This window comes from Hippoglossus hippoglossus, chromosome 14 (genome assembly GCF_009819705.1).
Source record: "Hippoglossus hippoglossus isolate fHipHip1 chromosome 14, fHipHip1.pri, whole genome shotgun sequence".
In the NCBI taxonomy this organism is placed as follows: domain Eukaryota; kingdom Metazoa; phylum Chordata; class Actinopteri; order Pleuronectiformes; family Pleuronectidae; genus Hippoglossus; species Hippoglossus hippoglossus.
The window spans coordinates 14,395,476-14,410,246 of record NC_047164.1 but is presented as its reverse complement, the minus strand read 5'-3'; the positions used below and the strand labels follow the sequence as shown (position 1 = coordinate 14,410,246).

At 43.9% G+C, this 14,771-nt stretch overlaps 1 protein-coding gene across 7 annotated transcripts in view; it reads left to right on the top strand.

Moving 5' to 3' along the window:
* The window catches only part of zmp:0000001168 (signal-induced proliferation-associated protein 1), a 34,882-nt gene that overhangs the window by 7,202 nt on the left and 12,909 nt on the right, over positions 1 to 14,771 (top strand). For 5 of the 7 annotated variants that reach the window (XM_034607721.1, XM_034607719.1, XM_034607725.1 and 2 more), the window contains exons 2-6: positions 9,762 to 11,365; positions 11,762 to 11,886; positions 11,980 to 12,168; positions 13,577 to 13,751; positions 14,073 to 14,176. In XM_034607721.1, coding sequence (XP_034463612.1) covers positions 10,252 to 11,365; positions 11,762 to 11,886; positions 11,980 to 12,168; positions 13,577 to 13,751; positions 14,073 to 14,176 — 1,707 coding nt within the window. In that variant the 5' untranslated portion in view covers positions 9,762 to 10,251. Of the gene's footprint in view, positions 1 to 6,266; positions 6,392 to 8,897; positions 9,127 to 9,761; positions 11,366 to 11,761; positions 11,887 to 11,979; positions 12,169 to 13,576; positions 13,752 to 14,072; positions 14,177 to 14,771 lie in introns of those variants that run through there. The other 2 variants (XM_034607722.1, XM_034607720.1) reach the window with 2 other exon arrangements.

Here is a 14,771-nt window from a genome sequence, read left to right as displayed (position 1 = left end):
ACCTGGCCTTGATTTCTCTGTCAAATGTGCCTGGTTTAGCAGCACGGCAGACTTTACCGATGCCCGCGCTGCGAGAGTCTATTTCTCCAATTAATGTGTCCACTGAAATCCTAATGGATATGGACTGGACGGGTGTAGATTGTGAGTTTTATGACGTCCATTTAGAGCTGGCCTTTCCTCGCCGCCGCACTCCCGAGTCATCAGCAACACTTATTGAGAGCAACCGAAGACAGATTTGGGAGATTTCCTCCGAATAAACAAAGATTTTCAGCTGAGAAATGGGAATGAGTTTGGGCTCCGTCGGCTCTGCTGTCGTTTCGCCGCCACCCGGCCACATTTCAGTGGACAATAGGGACGGCGAGGAAGCGGAGGAGGTCAGCGTGTCTTCCTCTGTAGGTGGGGGTAACGGTTCAGTGCTATTAGAGCAGTATTGGGCTGTTTTCTTGCCTCAGAGCCTACACAGATGACAGGGGGGGTAACAGTGAACCGTTGAGCTCGACATAATAGATACAGTCATGAAGCTGAGGGTCAGTTCCTTTCCCCCGTCACACACACATGCCTACACACACACACACACACGCACACAGGGGGGTTGCAAAGGGACAGCTGCACTTCCTGTCACTGCTAGGACAGTGTGCCACATCTTTAAAGCACGGATACTTATTTTATGTAGTCAGCAAAGACACACAAACCATCTCTCTCATTTCGGCCTTAAATCTGCAAACACACACACACACACACACACACACACACACACACACACACACACACACACACACACACACACACACAGCCTGCCACAAGGTGTATTTTCAGATACACAGGAAGTGGCAGTGCTCTGCCAGCACACAGTGTTGATGTCATGGCAAATAACACGTCAAACAATAGTAGTGTGAGTTCGGTACTTTCTTTTATGGAACATGCACGTAGCTTAGATGTCAGAAACAATAGCGCTTGAAAATGTTTTTTTTAAAGTGCATCACTTTTAGGTCGGGCTATTTATTACAAGAGGAAGTGAGGATTTTAATAAGAACAATACTATAGAAGGAGCTTTTCTGAGCAACTTCCTCTTTGCATTTATTGAAACAGGAGGTCCACTGTTAATGCATCCGCTTGGAGTAGAACAAAATAATAATAATAATAACAATGTATGCACTGATTGTTCAACTATCAGATTAATTGCAGACTCCCAGTGACTCCCAGTGTCTGACTCTACTACACTGTAGCAGCTCATTTCTCCATGAAACAAAAGCAGCCCAAAAGAAAGAACTGAAACTGTACCAGATGACGTTAAAAGCACGTCGCATGACCTTTTCAGTATTGGTTTACTGTAAAACATGAGCCAGACGTGCACAAAGACACAGACGTTTGGATATAAATCATAACAAATCAGCTCCAGTTTGTGTGCATCCTCGCTGGTTCAGGAGTGGACAAGGGAGCGACCAGGCCATGAATAATTAACATCTTGGTAACCCTCGCCCCCTTTCGCCCAGCTTCATTCATAATGTATGAGACCGAAGATTTATTTTCAATTTTTGAAGGACACATTTTAAAGGGGAGCAGCTCTCCTTGAAATTAAAGTTATTTGATTGTGCGGAGATGATGCTGTGGCCTACTGTACAGCCCGGGGGGAGGTTTGACCTCCACATACGGCGATAACAACGATGCCATACAGCAGAGCTGATGCAGACAAAGACGGCTTTTCACTGACCCCTTTCTGCTGATTGGTCCTTCTGCGGGAAAAGGCATTTAACATTTCCTCTGCGTTTCCTCTTTCTGGAGCTAAATCATGTTCCTCCTTTGAAATAGGACAAGACATATGCATTGAGGGGAAAACCCATTGTGTCCTTAAAAGATACAGTTATTATCAGTGTGCTGTGACAAAACTGACACAAGGAAAACCAAGAGAGGACAGGTGTAGTCAATGTTTGTGTTGCGATGCTCCAGTTGTCATTTGTTAAGGAAACAACTGCCAACCAGCATGTGTCTGCTCTTTTATCTGTCACCTTGACAGGCTGGGGAAACATTATTAGAGCAAGAATTCAGAAATCAACAGTCAAATTATCTCCACTGGTGATGATACATGCATAATATATAATACAAAAAAATGTGTGGCTCGTGCAAAAAGGAAATTAATGTGACAGAACGTTTTTAGTTTTTCGGAGATTTTTCAACAACCTGCTCTTTTCTCTGCCTCCTCAGCTGTTATATAGATACCGATATACCTGCAGATACATAAATATATTTAACCAGAAACCTTATAATAAATATCTACAGATAAAAAGAAAACACATATACAACCCAAATAGACCAAAATGCACATCTTTTTTCAGCACACTTAAACACAGATATCCCTGTGATGTAGCTCTCTGGCTCATTTAGTTTTTGCAGGTATTGCAGACAACTGCAACTCCATCTTTGGAGTATAAGTTATAGTCCCGTACCTTATTGTCTGTTCGCTGTCGGTAAACTTTGAACTGAATTATTTTTATTATTTAGTGTCTACTAATACCCACTTTTATTTTAATTGAATGATTGCACTGCTGAGCTGATCTGTTTCTTCTCATCACCTTTCATTGTACTGTTGTTGACCCTGTGTTAACTTGCACATGACAAATAAAAAACGTGAAACTAATACTTAACAATAAATATATATAGGCCAAATTCTGTCCGATGTCGATACTCACCTATGTTACTCTAATATCGGCAATTGATAAATCAGTTGGGCTCTATTCTTATACTCCCCTTTTCCTTAAACACCAGCCCATCGGACATCTGGTGCCAGGGATGCATGCTTGTCTTTGGGGACCAATAGCTCAGACTGACGTTTGCCAACCGCTTGAATGAGGAAGGGAGATAAAACACATGACAAAAAAAGACAGAGTGCTGCAGTACCATCCACTTAGCAGCCTCTGGACTTGGCCCAGTTCACTGTCCGCAGTGTGGTGAAGAGGAGGGTGGGGCCGGGTAGGGGGGGGGGGGGAACTGAGGATGCCTGGAGCAAGTGTTGGGCTTTAGAATTAAGTCATTTTCTGAATCGTATCCAGCCACGTTAATACCTATTCACTCTCTTAAAAGCATCGAAACCAGCTAAAGTTCAGATTCTCTTCAGCAGCAAAGCAGGGATGCAACCTGATCTGAAATGTAACAGGGCTGCGACGGATCAATAATGAGAGTGGGACTGAGTCTGGCTTTAAATTTCCCAAAATCAATCTCTATTAGGGAGTTGATTTAGACCTTGCGGTTAAGAAATCGGCAAGCTGGCTTTTAACTATGAGGATGGACACTGACACTCGAGCAACTGACCCCCACACTTTCTGAAAGAAGTATCCACCGAAGTGCAATAACATGTTTGTCACAGATGTTGGAGTTAGTGCCGGATTCTTCATCTTTACGTGTAATTTTAACATCACATGTCACAACAGTCGGCTGCTTTGAAACACCGCTTGCATAACACGTGGAGGCCTGCAGTGTATTTCACAAGTCTTTTGACACAAATACGGCATTATGGTGTGAATCTGAACAGCTGCTGCAACTTGACAGAGTGACGTGACGGAGTTGATAAGGCACAACTCATGTCACCCATCACATCTAATTGCTGCTAAGCTGCTAAGCGGATTTCCACGGCTTCACCTGAAGGGGAAAACAGATCAAATCTCAATCGTCTGCATCAGGATGCAAACCCCTTTTCACCATTAATCGGCATTTAGTGCGACGAAACCACACAAGTGGAAGTTAAAAGTTAATTCCAGTTACTGGCAGAGAGCAAACAACTGCTCATTCATGCTGCAGGGTTGCAGTACAGTCCACCATAGGTGTGGAAGGGTTGAGTTGGAATGATGACGACACCCATCCTCTCAGGGTTCAAAAGCCAGTCGTCTCTTCCTGTTTCACAGGACGCAGGCTTGCACGAGCGGGCGCAAAATAAGTCAAGTGGCCGTGACTTCCCCAAAATGGTGCGAGCTTAATGCAACTCTCTGCTGTCTTCAGTTTGTGTCCTGACGGTTTACGCTAGAGGCCCATTGACCTTGTCCTGGGCTCAACGTGGAAGTGGTCATCATTTATTATCATTAGTTAAACCAAACACGTATCCCAGGCAGCTGTGACCCGTCAAAGTGAATCTGGTGCAAAAAGGACAAAAGAATATTGTCTAAGCAACAAGATACAATCCTGAAAACAGATAAACTGATGCTGCTCCACCGGGTCATTTCACATTTCCTTCCTTTTCTTATCCAAGTGTTAAAAGCAGATCCTTAACTCTCGGTGATGTAACAACATCAAGAACACGAAACTGGAGCTGAGCACACAGAGAAATATATTTGATAAAATATAGATTTATATTTGTAAAATAAAGTCTAGTTTATCCGGACCATGTGAGCACGATACTGCGATCATTACAGTCTGTGCGCTGGCGGAGTTGCAGGAATAAACACTGCTGTCTGCATGCATTATTGAGTTTCTCTGGCACAGAGACTGGCGCTGGTACCGTGAGGGAATCTGCAGAGGGCAGCCGGCTCCCAGTGGTCTTAGTGGATTCTCTCAATCTTAAAATAAAAAATCCTGGAGAGCATCAGCAGGATGTGTGTGTGTGTGTGTGTGTGAAGAGGAAAACAAAGGAACTTTTATTTTCTTTATTATTTTTCATTGATAGTCCCAACAATGTGAACAACAAAATCTGCAAAAATATTGAGCAAACAGCTGTTATTATGAATGAGTCTGACCATGTGAATATATGTCAGCGTTACAATGCACGATTGGATTCATGTGGTGAATGGACTTCCGTCAGAGTAGATGACGGACAGGAGAATGACGTTTTTCTTTAATAGTTAAGATGACACATGGAAATATCAGTGATAATACAACCAGACAATAGTCATATCCATCCATTATCAATACAGTTTATCCTTTGAGGGTCCTGCACTTACATTGGGCGAGAAGCGGGGTACACCCTGGACTGGTCGCCAATCCATCAGAGAGGAGTCATACAGAGACAAACCATTCACACCTCCATTTAACCTAACCTGAATGTCTTTGGGCTGCGGGAGGAAGCTGGCGAAAATCCACATATTCACAGAGAGGACACGCAAACTCCAGCTGACCCAGAGTCTACCTTCGCTGTGAGACAGTGCTAACCACTGCATCACCCTACTGCTGCATGGTAATGTAAGTCATGCCAAAAAGGTCAGTAAGTCCTCCTTGAGGCCATTTAATACAAAGTGTTTAAGATGCTCCTGCTAACCAGCTGAAGGAGAGGCCGTGTTTCTGTCGATGTGGTGGTGGAGTTGTGGCTCAGGGAGCGTCAGAGGTCACACACGGTTTCCATCATCTCATAACCCGACGGACATGGAGAAATGTTCGAGCAGCACTGTGGACATGGGTTAGCTCATCCAACTGTAACGGTGCAGGGTGTTTGTTTCCTTATGAGAGTTGATGCGTGCTGCTACTTAATATTAGCCTGAAACTATCTCTGTAAGGATAGTAACCTGCTGTTTTACTTGATGATACACCCCAGTATGTCAGTAGCATAAACCATTTGAGGCTTCGTATTTAGTTTACGATCTTTCTAGTCTAGCATGTCGTCCAGATTGAGCCGAATCACGACACAAGATCTAAGAATTAGAAGTTTTAAACCTGTGAGATGCAGCATCATCAGACATGAAATGTCTGATGATGCTGCATCTCACAGGTTTTGCGATTGGTCGTTTCCATCGATTGGTCGTTTCCATCCCCCGATTGCTCTTACTCAGACTATGGAAATGATGTAAACAGCGCAAGATGGCAGTGTCCAAATCTGTGTTATTTTGGCTTAATTTCTGGATAGTGAGAGGAAGGGGAAACATGTCGTCCATCTTTCTGTATTTCTTATCGTCTCAAGCCTTCATCATGTCTTTAAACAGTTTTTAACTGTCACACAGTCAATCCTGTGGTTACAAAGTTATCCATTTAAGACCATATTAAGGTTTAGTTGATTAAAGCTCGTAACATTGTTTGGTATCAATGACCTTTATGTTTTTTTCATATGAAATCAAGATATTTGGATCAAGAGGTAGTTGTTTAAATGATGAAGCTTCACTGGTTTTGAGTTGGGGGGGGATGTACAGTGCAGTGACATTTAAAATAACTTACTGAAATCTAAAACAATGGGTTCCCAAATAGACAGGAACCCATAGACAGAAACCCGAGGGGGCAGGGACAAAACCCAGTTCTGCTTTACTTTGTACGTCTCTTTAAGGTATGTCACGCACTTCTCTATAACACACACAGAGGTCAGCTTCTATTCAAAAGCAGGCCACTTTTGCAGGAATTAGTATAATATATTTTTATTTTATATATATTTAACTGTAGTTTTCTGACTACCTGGTGAAGATTTGATTGTCGCACATCAGAAATGGTAAGAAAATGAGTATTTAGCTTTTTAAACGTTTGGCGCCTGCATGACTGAAACTAGACACCATCACTTTCTGTTCCCGTCTTTGATTCTGCTTCAAGCAGAATGTGTTTATCACCCTCACACAGCGGCAAACATAGATGACTAATAACTTCATAACACAGGACTAGATAGAGGCAGAAACACCAGACACATCATGTGGATGTGAATTATGCAAATGACTTGGTGATGAAATAAAATGGCTCTGTGCCGTTTCTCTTGAAATCAGGATCACTTTCTGTCCTGAATGATAAAAAACTTTTTCAAGTTAGACAACATTAGTTTAGTGTTTTATGATCAGGCTGTGATTCTAAGTAACTTATCAGGAATACAAATGTTTTGTTTTGCACGTTGCACGTTTTGAGAGAATTTGTTTCATCACAGGTTTAAAACAATTAAAAAAACAACAACATGTAAGCGTGAAAACGAGTTTCACGCTTACATGTTGTTGTTTTTTTAAGCTTGACGATACAGATTTAATCATGTTTATATTTATCCGCGACCTGTTTTCGTGTGGCCGCTCAACCCATTCAGGGTCCTGTCACACATATGCCAATATCTCACGTTGAGCTCTGAGCGAAGCCATGCTGCGATTTGCCTCACCACAGGAAGTAAATATTTTCTATTGATACATTTACATGTGTGTGTGACCAGGCCGTTGATACAACATCTGGTATTAAAGATGAAATGTGAATGAACCTGAAATTATTCCGTCAATCAACACTATCTTGTTTTGTAAACGGTTAAATCTCGACAGGAGCATTTCTCTGCCTTGTTTCTTCTTGTTGTATTTTTGCTGAGGAGTAAACACCAAGGTCACTGACCCAGATATCATCTGTCTCGGGCTCATTTCACAAAAAACGAAACCTTTTCTCCTCCTGAGTGAGGAAACCAGGGTTGTTATAAAACACTGGTGGACTGGATACCTCCTCCAGAGAGGGTGGCACCGGAGCGGTTACTATGGAAACAACGACTGATTCACGGGTCGGGGTCTTGAGAAGCTCAGGAACATGTGATTTGTACAAAGGCAGTGATTGATAAGTGTGCAAGCTCAACCCTCGCTGTGTTGGTGGACAGCGGGAGGGTTTCTCTCCGACCCTGGAAGTTCCGTTTGCTGTTGGAACAACATGAAGGCAATCTGTGATTTTTAATTAAAAGGGGGAAAAAAACAGTCATCCACACCCCCACTTGGAGACAGCAGAGAAAATTGATTGCTCACACTTGTTTGAAGGCTTTGTGAAACATGCAGATGATGCTGCGCCTCACGATTGCAGATAAGCATCGACATACACCAGTTGAACTTCTGCAGCATCCCTGGGTCATTTGAAGCGCATGTGACATGATCAAGATTAACAGTCACTCCGGCACGAAAGCAGGTTATTTTATCCAATGTTTTGTCCATTGTTCCACATATTGTTCAGTCATACATGACCAGACTGTCACCTCATAGCAAGAAGGTTCCTGGTTCAAATCCCAGCCTAGCCCGGGTCTTTCTGTGCAGAGTTTGAGGTTTTCTCCCATTGTCCCAAAACGTGCACATTGGGTTTTGGTTAATTGGGGTCAGACCTGTCCAAGGTGAACCCCGCCTCTCGCTCAATGTCAGCTGGGATTGGCTCCAGCCCCGTGCGAACCTTAAAGGATAAGCAGTATAGATAATGGATTGATAGATGGAGGGGTTACACTTTCTCTGCCAGACTTATATTCCATGCATTGCAGTAAAGGTTTTATGGCCTCAATATCACAGGGATTAAACGTTTAAAGATTTTGTGAGTTTCTTTTAGTCTGCTAGCTTTCCTAAAATATTACATCTCAGCTCAAATGTGAGCTCAAGGACGACCTGTGTGGCTTCCGTGAGAAGAATCAAATGACTGTCCAATAAATGATCTCCTTTTCATCTTCTATTGAGATTTGAAATGTTGTGTGACAGTGACCTTGAAAAAAAAAAAGTGAAAAGTTAGGGCTTCAGGTAAATTATGATAGTTTACCTACATATTTCATACATTTTTTAGAGCTCTACACTGCTGTTACAGAGTGAAAGGAGAAAATAGACAATGTGAAACAATAACATGTAATGTAATGTAATGTTGCAAAGCCCGGTACACGTCCTTTTTCTCTTCTTAAAGAGCAGATATAATTCATTACCAAGACCCTTTAAGATAAACTGACTAAATCTTCATCCAGTGTCACTTCCTGGTAACAGAGGGAAGCCTCACGTGTCATCGAATGTCTTCTATGATAGAAGTGCATGTTTAAACCTTGGCACACATTATCTCCTTACGCCATCAAAACTGCTGATAAATATCCACTGATTGTGCACAACTTGGAAAAATGGATGTGTTCTCTCACTGTGATGGAACAGACAGTGTGAGAGCAGGGGAGGAAGGAAAACAAACAGTTCTTGTGACTTCCTCACTTTCCTCTATAGCATTTTTTTTTACGGTATGTGTGTGAAAGGCTTTCCTGGTAGCAGCGCTGCACAACTGCACCTGCTCTTCGAGGCTGCAAACGCGAGCGAGCAGATGCGTGTGAGAAAAAAAAGAAAGAAGCTATAGACAGGAAGAAGCCTCTCGTAGCTTTTTGAAGCAACAAAAGGTTCCAGCTCGAGCAGGCTGGCTTCAGTTCGGTCAGGGACGGGGCATCAGGGACAGATGATGACAGGAACTGGTTGATCTGTGCCCGACACACAATCCACTTTACTGGTAAGTTAGAATGAAAACTTGTACTGCGACTTAAAAAAAAAAAGGGGAAGCACACAACTTCTTGATCCAAATCTCTTGGCTCTTTTCATTGACTCAGTGAAGAATGAATAACAGTCTTAACAACTGCTCTAAAACCTCATACTGATAGTTATCGATAATGTCTGTGTGTTATTACACCATAACATCATTGAACTACTACACTGTGTTTGTGTGAGTGAGGCTGAGAGATAGTTTACGCTTATTTCTCTCGTATGTTGGCACACGGTCAGTAAGCCAGGAAGGCCCCCTCCCCTGTGTTAACACTGTCCATTGTGAGCATGTGCAGGGTGGACGTGGGGAGCTTTAAGTCTGGAACTATTTAGGGAAACTTTGGAGCGGAAAGTGTGTAACGGAAAGAATAATAATGAAATAAAACAGAGGTACAAGGCATTACTCAACAATAAAACACACAGTGGACCGGCTCGCTGCTTTACTGTTGGATTTCAAAACTTGTTTTCAAAGCCAGTGTTTTCTGTGTACTCGCTGACAAGCTGCTATTGGGCTGAATATAAAGCTGTTGATTAAGATAATAGCGGTTTTGGAGAGTGATAAGAAAGACTAAGACGTTTCATCTCTCTCTTTTTTTTTCTATACAGGTGGGCAGGGGACGAAACCAAAAGGGAAGCTGCAGGCACTGAAGAGTGCAGGGGAACGGATGCCATGTTACAGGGGCTGATACACAAAGAGCCTCTTCTGCACAGTGGACAGAGAGTTTGGCTTCAGTGATGATCCCTACATCCTCACGCCACAGGAAGGAGCATCCCACATCCGGATTCACAGCAAAACACACATCTGCACAACTGGACGGAACCTTGCAACGAGAAACAGCCGAGAATTGCCTTCAGTCGTTTACGTTTACGCTCATTGTGACTTCAAAGTGTGGCACCTCACGCAGATGTCTATGAGAGCCCAGGGGGTCGAGACGGTTCAGCCATCTGAAGTGGTGTGAATCAGGACTGTTGCTTTCACTCAGAGGGGTTTTCATCTTTGTTAACACCAGCACCATAGAGACCAGGACAGAAACGTAACTGGGAGAGCAGAAGGCTCTGGGCCAAAGTGGAGCGAAGGTTTGGTTTCCCTGGCACCATGCAGTCAGATGACCTCTTCATCCGCAAGTTTCGCCGTCAGAATGTCCGGCCGCCGATTGCCTCCGTCAGCTTTGACCCCAAACGGGAAGAGGGTGTAGTGGAGTGGCCGCCCAGGAGGGACGGCGACGGAGTTGACGGCGACAGCCTCACTCCGAGCCGCGTGGGCCTGACTCTGAGGGCAGTGGGCCGGGGCCACATCATGCAGAGAAGTAACAGCGATGTAACCCTGGGGGACCTGGACTCCTCTGGTAAAGCAGGGGGGAAAGCAACACGGGCGGTTGGTGAGAAGGTGGGTGTGGGGGCTCAGGGCGACTCAGGGATGCTAATACATAGGGAATACGGCAGCCTGTCCTCACTGGAGAGACAGATTCAAATCCAGGAGTTGAGCACAGATGACCAGGGGCCCCTGAGTCCAAATGCCCTTAGATTCAAAGACCCTTTCCTGCTTTTAGGCCTGCAGGGCAACCCTCCGGAGCCTGATGGCTTCTTTCGGGGTCTGTCTGTTACCACAGGGGACTCCCCAAAACCTGCCAAGCCACCAAAGCCTGAGGGTCTGGGTAAGAAGTCCAAACCTGGGCCCCTGCAGATCCCTCAGCCCGGACCTTATGACAACATTGGGGGCGGGGCCTGGGTGAGGAACTTTGCCCACTATGATGTTCAGAGCATCTTGTTTGACCTCACCGAGGCGGCCACCAACAGAGACAGCATTGGGCGGAAAAAGAACATCACCTCAGGGGCTTCTGCCGCCTCCCAGCTGCGGCCCCTCTCCCAGGCCACCCCCTCCTCACCTGCACAGGGCGCGGGAGGCAACGGGGGGAATGCAGAAGACCCTGAGCAGTCGCTGCTGCTGGACGAAGGGGATGGCAATGATAACGAGCTGCTGCTCAGCTGCCCCCACTTTCGCAACGAGACGGGGGGAGAGGAGCAGGTGGGTCTGGGTCGATCCCAGGACCGGCGGGGACTCTGGTTAAGCCTGCGGACCCCCAACGATGCCGTGTCCGTTCTGGAGGAGCCCAGAGAGAGTCACATCCAGCAGCAGGGCAAGAGCAACTACTTTATCGGGCATGCAGATCTGGGAGCCCATTACTATCGCAAATATTTCTACATGAAAGGTACGTGTCGATTCTGCTGATTCTGTTTACCTGAGCTAATTAAGGGAATAATATTTTAGCCTCAAAAAGAGTGGAAGTACAATGTGGTCCTATTCAATCATTGATAAAATCACATTTTAACTATTTTTTAATCTTTATCAAGGTATAAAAAAAATTTTAGGTCATTTTTATTTCCTTCCCTTGTAAAAGTTTATATTTTTCATCAGCTAGTTCTCAGTTTAAAATTTGGTCAAAATATCAAAAACTCCTTGGAGGGTCTAGCTTTGTTTCAAAAACTCCAATACATTTCACACAGTCCCATATTGTATTTTGTTTTAACCCCAGCACTGTCCCAGTTGCTGCACTTCCATTATCAATCTTCACACTTTTATTTATGTGACTCCACTTTCATCCCAGAACACCAGAATTTCTTCGGCATGGACGACCGCCTCGGCCCGGTGGCCATCAGCTTCCGTCGAGAAGAGAAGGAGGGATCCAGTGGAGCCCAGTACAATTACAGGATCATCTTTCGCACCACAGAGGTACGACTGTGCTTTTCTCGCCTCGGAGCTCCCTTCAGGTTCAGTGTGTGTAAAATGGATTTTGACGGGATGTGATGAATGTGAATTCCTCAGATGAAGACGCTGCGAGGTTCCATCCTGGAGGAGTCTGTGCCGTCTGCTGCTCGTCACACGACCCCCAGGGGCCTGTCTCCCAAGAGGCTGCTGGAGTTCATCATGCCTGAGCTGAACCTGCACTGCCTCCGCTTGGCCTCAAACTCGCCCAAGGTCAGGGACACGCTGCTGAAGCTGGACGAACAGGGGGTGAGTAAGGACACGTCTGTGGATGCTGAACACTTTCTGCATGTACGAACATCTTATAGTGTCCAATAGCAACACATTTTTTTATTTATTTGAATGTCGCACCTAAGAACCCAGAGTCTAAAAGCAAGTACAGGTTTTTAAAAAGTCCACATCTCTCATCCGCTGTCCTCTGTGATCGATCAGTGTGCTTCAGTGAGAAAGGGATGTCATTAGATCTGTGTATTCTTACGTTCTGTGCTCTATAGTTTCCTCCTGTTCACTCAGCATGTAGGACTACACCTAATGATTTTGTCTGATGTTACCTACTGATGTCAAATAGGTCATGTAGTGTAAAAAAAAAGCTTATGTGCAGTAATCTGTAGCTTCAGCAACTCTACAACCTTTGGTTTACAGGCAATATTGATGCTTTGTTGTTTTCTATGATGTTAAATTATGTTGTAACTACAACGATAAAGTTATATATTACGAGAATGAAGTTGGAATTTAATGAGAAAATCAAACTATTGCAAGAATAAAGTCGTAATCTAACAGAAAAAAAAACAAAAAAACATTCTTAAACAAATAAGCAGCAATGTGAACCCTTGCTTGCAGGAGTTCTACTCCAAATGGATCCCAAACTTCGATTACCACGTCTTTGAATATCACTCAGATGTAACCAACGATAACCTCACACTTGAACCACTACCAAACATTTCTTCATCCACAAAAGAGACAACTCTGTGTGGTCTTTGGAATAGACACAGTTTCTTGCACAATCTTTTCAAAGTCCTGATACTTGCTGATGACCCAAAAGATGAAGTATTTTGTTATTTTTTAAACCTAAAGAATAACCAGATGCTCCACATTTCTCATCTTATTTCTGGTAAAATTACGACTTAATCTTCTAAAGCTGGGGCCCTAACACAGCAAAATCTTATTTTATTATAATTTCAATTATTCTGATATGGTAATAATGAGTTTGTCCATTTCCGTCTCTTTTAACATACAGTTGTTTCTCAGAGAAAACATAAAGTGCTGCCTTCTTTCACATGAATAGAGGCTTTATTTTTATGATTTTATTGCTGAGGCTGCTGAGCACTTAAATTCACCCACGACAGACGGGATCAAGTGGCAGCTTTGAGATGAACTAGTTCAGAGAAGCAATGAACAAGATAGACAAAATAAAGTGTCTCTCTATTTGAAGCATTGAGCTGCCTGAATCCTGATGTAAAAGCTCAAGGCCGTTGATAGGGTCAGTAATCTAATGTGTGCTGCGTAGGTTTGTGTCATTTCACCACATAAATGAGCCTTTTGAGCTATCGAATGATGAGCATTCATCAATATTTCTAAAGTCTTGGTAGTTGGAATGAAAAGAAGGAGAAGATGGTATAAATATGCATATTTGACTCATCTCTGTCTCTGGTTGCAGCTGAATTTCCAGAGAAAGGTCGGGGTGATGTACTGTCGGGCCGGCCAGAGCTCAGAGGAAGACATGTACAACAACGAGAGCTCCGGGCCGGCGTTTGAGGAGTTCCTGGATCTGCTCGGGGAGCGGGTGCGGCTGAAGTGCTGGGAGAAATACCGAGCGCAGCTGGACATAAAGAGTGAGCTGAAAACACGCGACACGCCCCCGATCTATTGGCTGCATCTCACCTTGTCGCAGGGCCATTATCCGAAGGGCATCAGTGCGCTACTGAAAGCCTAAGATAACTCCTATCTGGCCACATGTAATCTGAGTAATGCCTGCAAATAAGCACAGCGACTGCTGATTATCTCCATGCTGCTTTCCCCTCACTGAGCTGCAGAGAACGGCGGACGAGGCAGATTTCACCCTGACGGCGACACTTTGTTTTCATCCGGAGATGTTGACTGATTTTCCTTAATCTCTACCTCTTTGTCTCTTTGCGTTTGTGCGTCTTGTGCAGCGGATTCAACTGGAACACACTCCCTCTACACGCGCTACCAGGACTACGAGATTATGTTCCATGTGTCCACTATGTTGCCCTACACAGCCAACAACACACAACAGGTAAAATAAACCTCTAATGGAACGGAAGCAGAAGAGTTCCTCGTCCTGAGCTTTGTGTTTCTCCAAAACCAAGTTCTACTCTTGGGAGGCCACTGTTCTCAGATGCTTCACCTCTGTTCTTTAATTCTGCAGCAGTGTGGGTTCAAGCTTCATTGACGATCTTTGTTCACAGTGTCATGCTTTAGTAAAAGCCTTAGGAAAAACCTCTGTGCTCTGCAACAAGCATGACATAAAAATCCTGCCCCCCAGTGTTCACTCCCACCGTGAAGGGATTCACTGTGCAGCCTCCCTCTTCAGCTGACTGTCACTTCTCCATGTGCCCTCTATCCAAAGACCTGCCATAGTGATGCAGCTTCAAAGTTTATATCAAACTAAACTTTGGGATTTGATAGTTTTCATCTAATGATATTATTATTCTGATTTTAGATTTTGATATATATATATATTTATTTATTTGAAACAAGTGGCATTTTTTCAAGTTATAAAATGTTTCTCAATGTATCGTAATGATCTTGAAGTTACAATATTAACTTTAATTAATTGACTTCAACCATATTTGTTTTACAAGTTAACTTTTATTTTTCAATTAACAGCT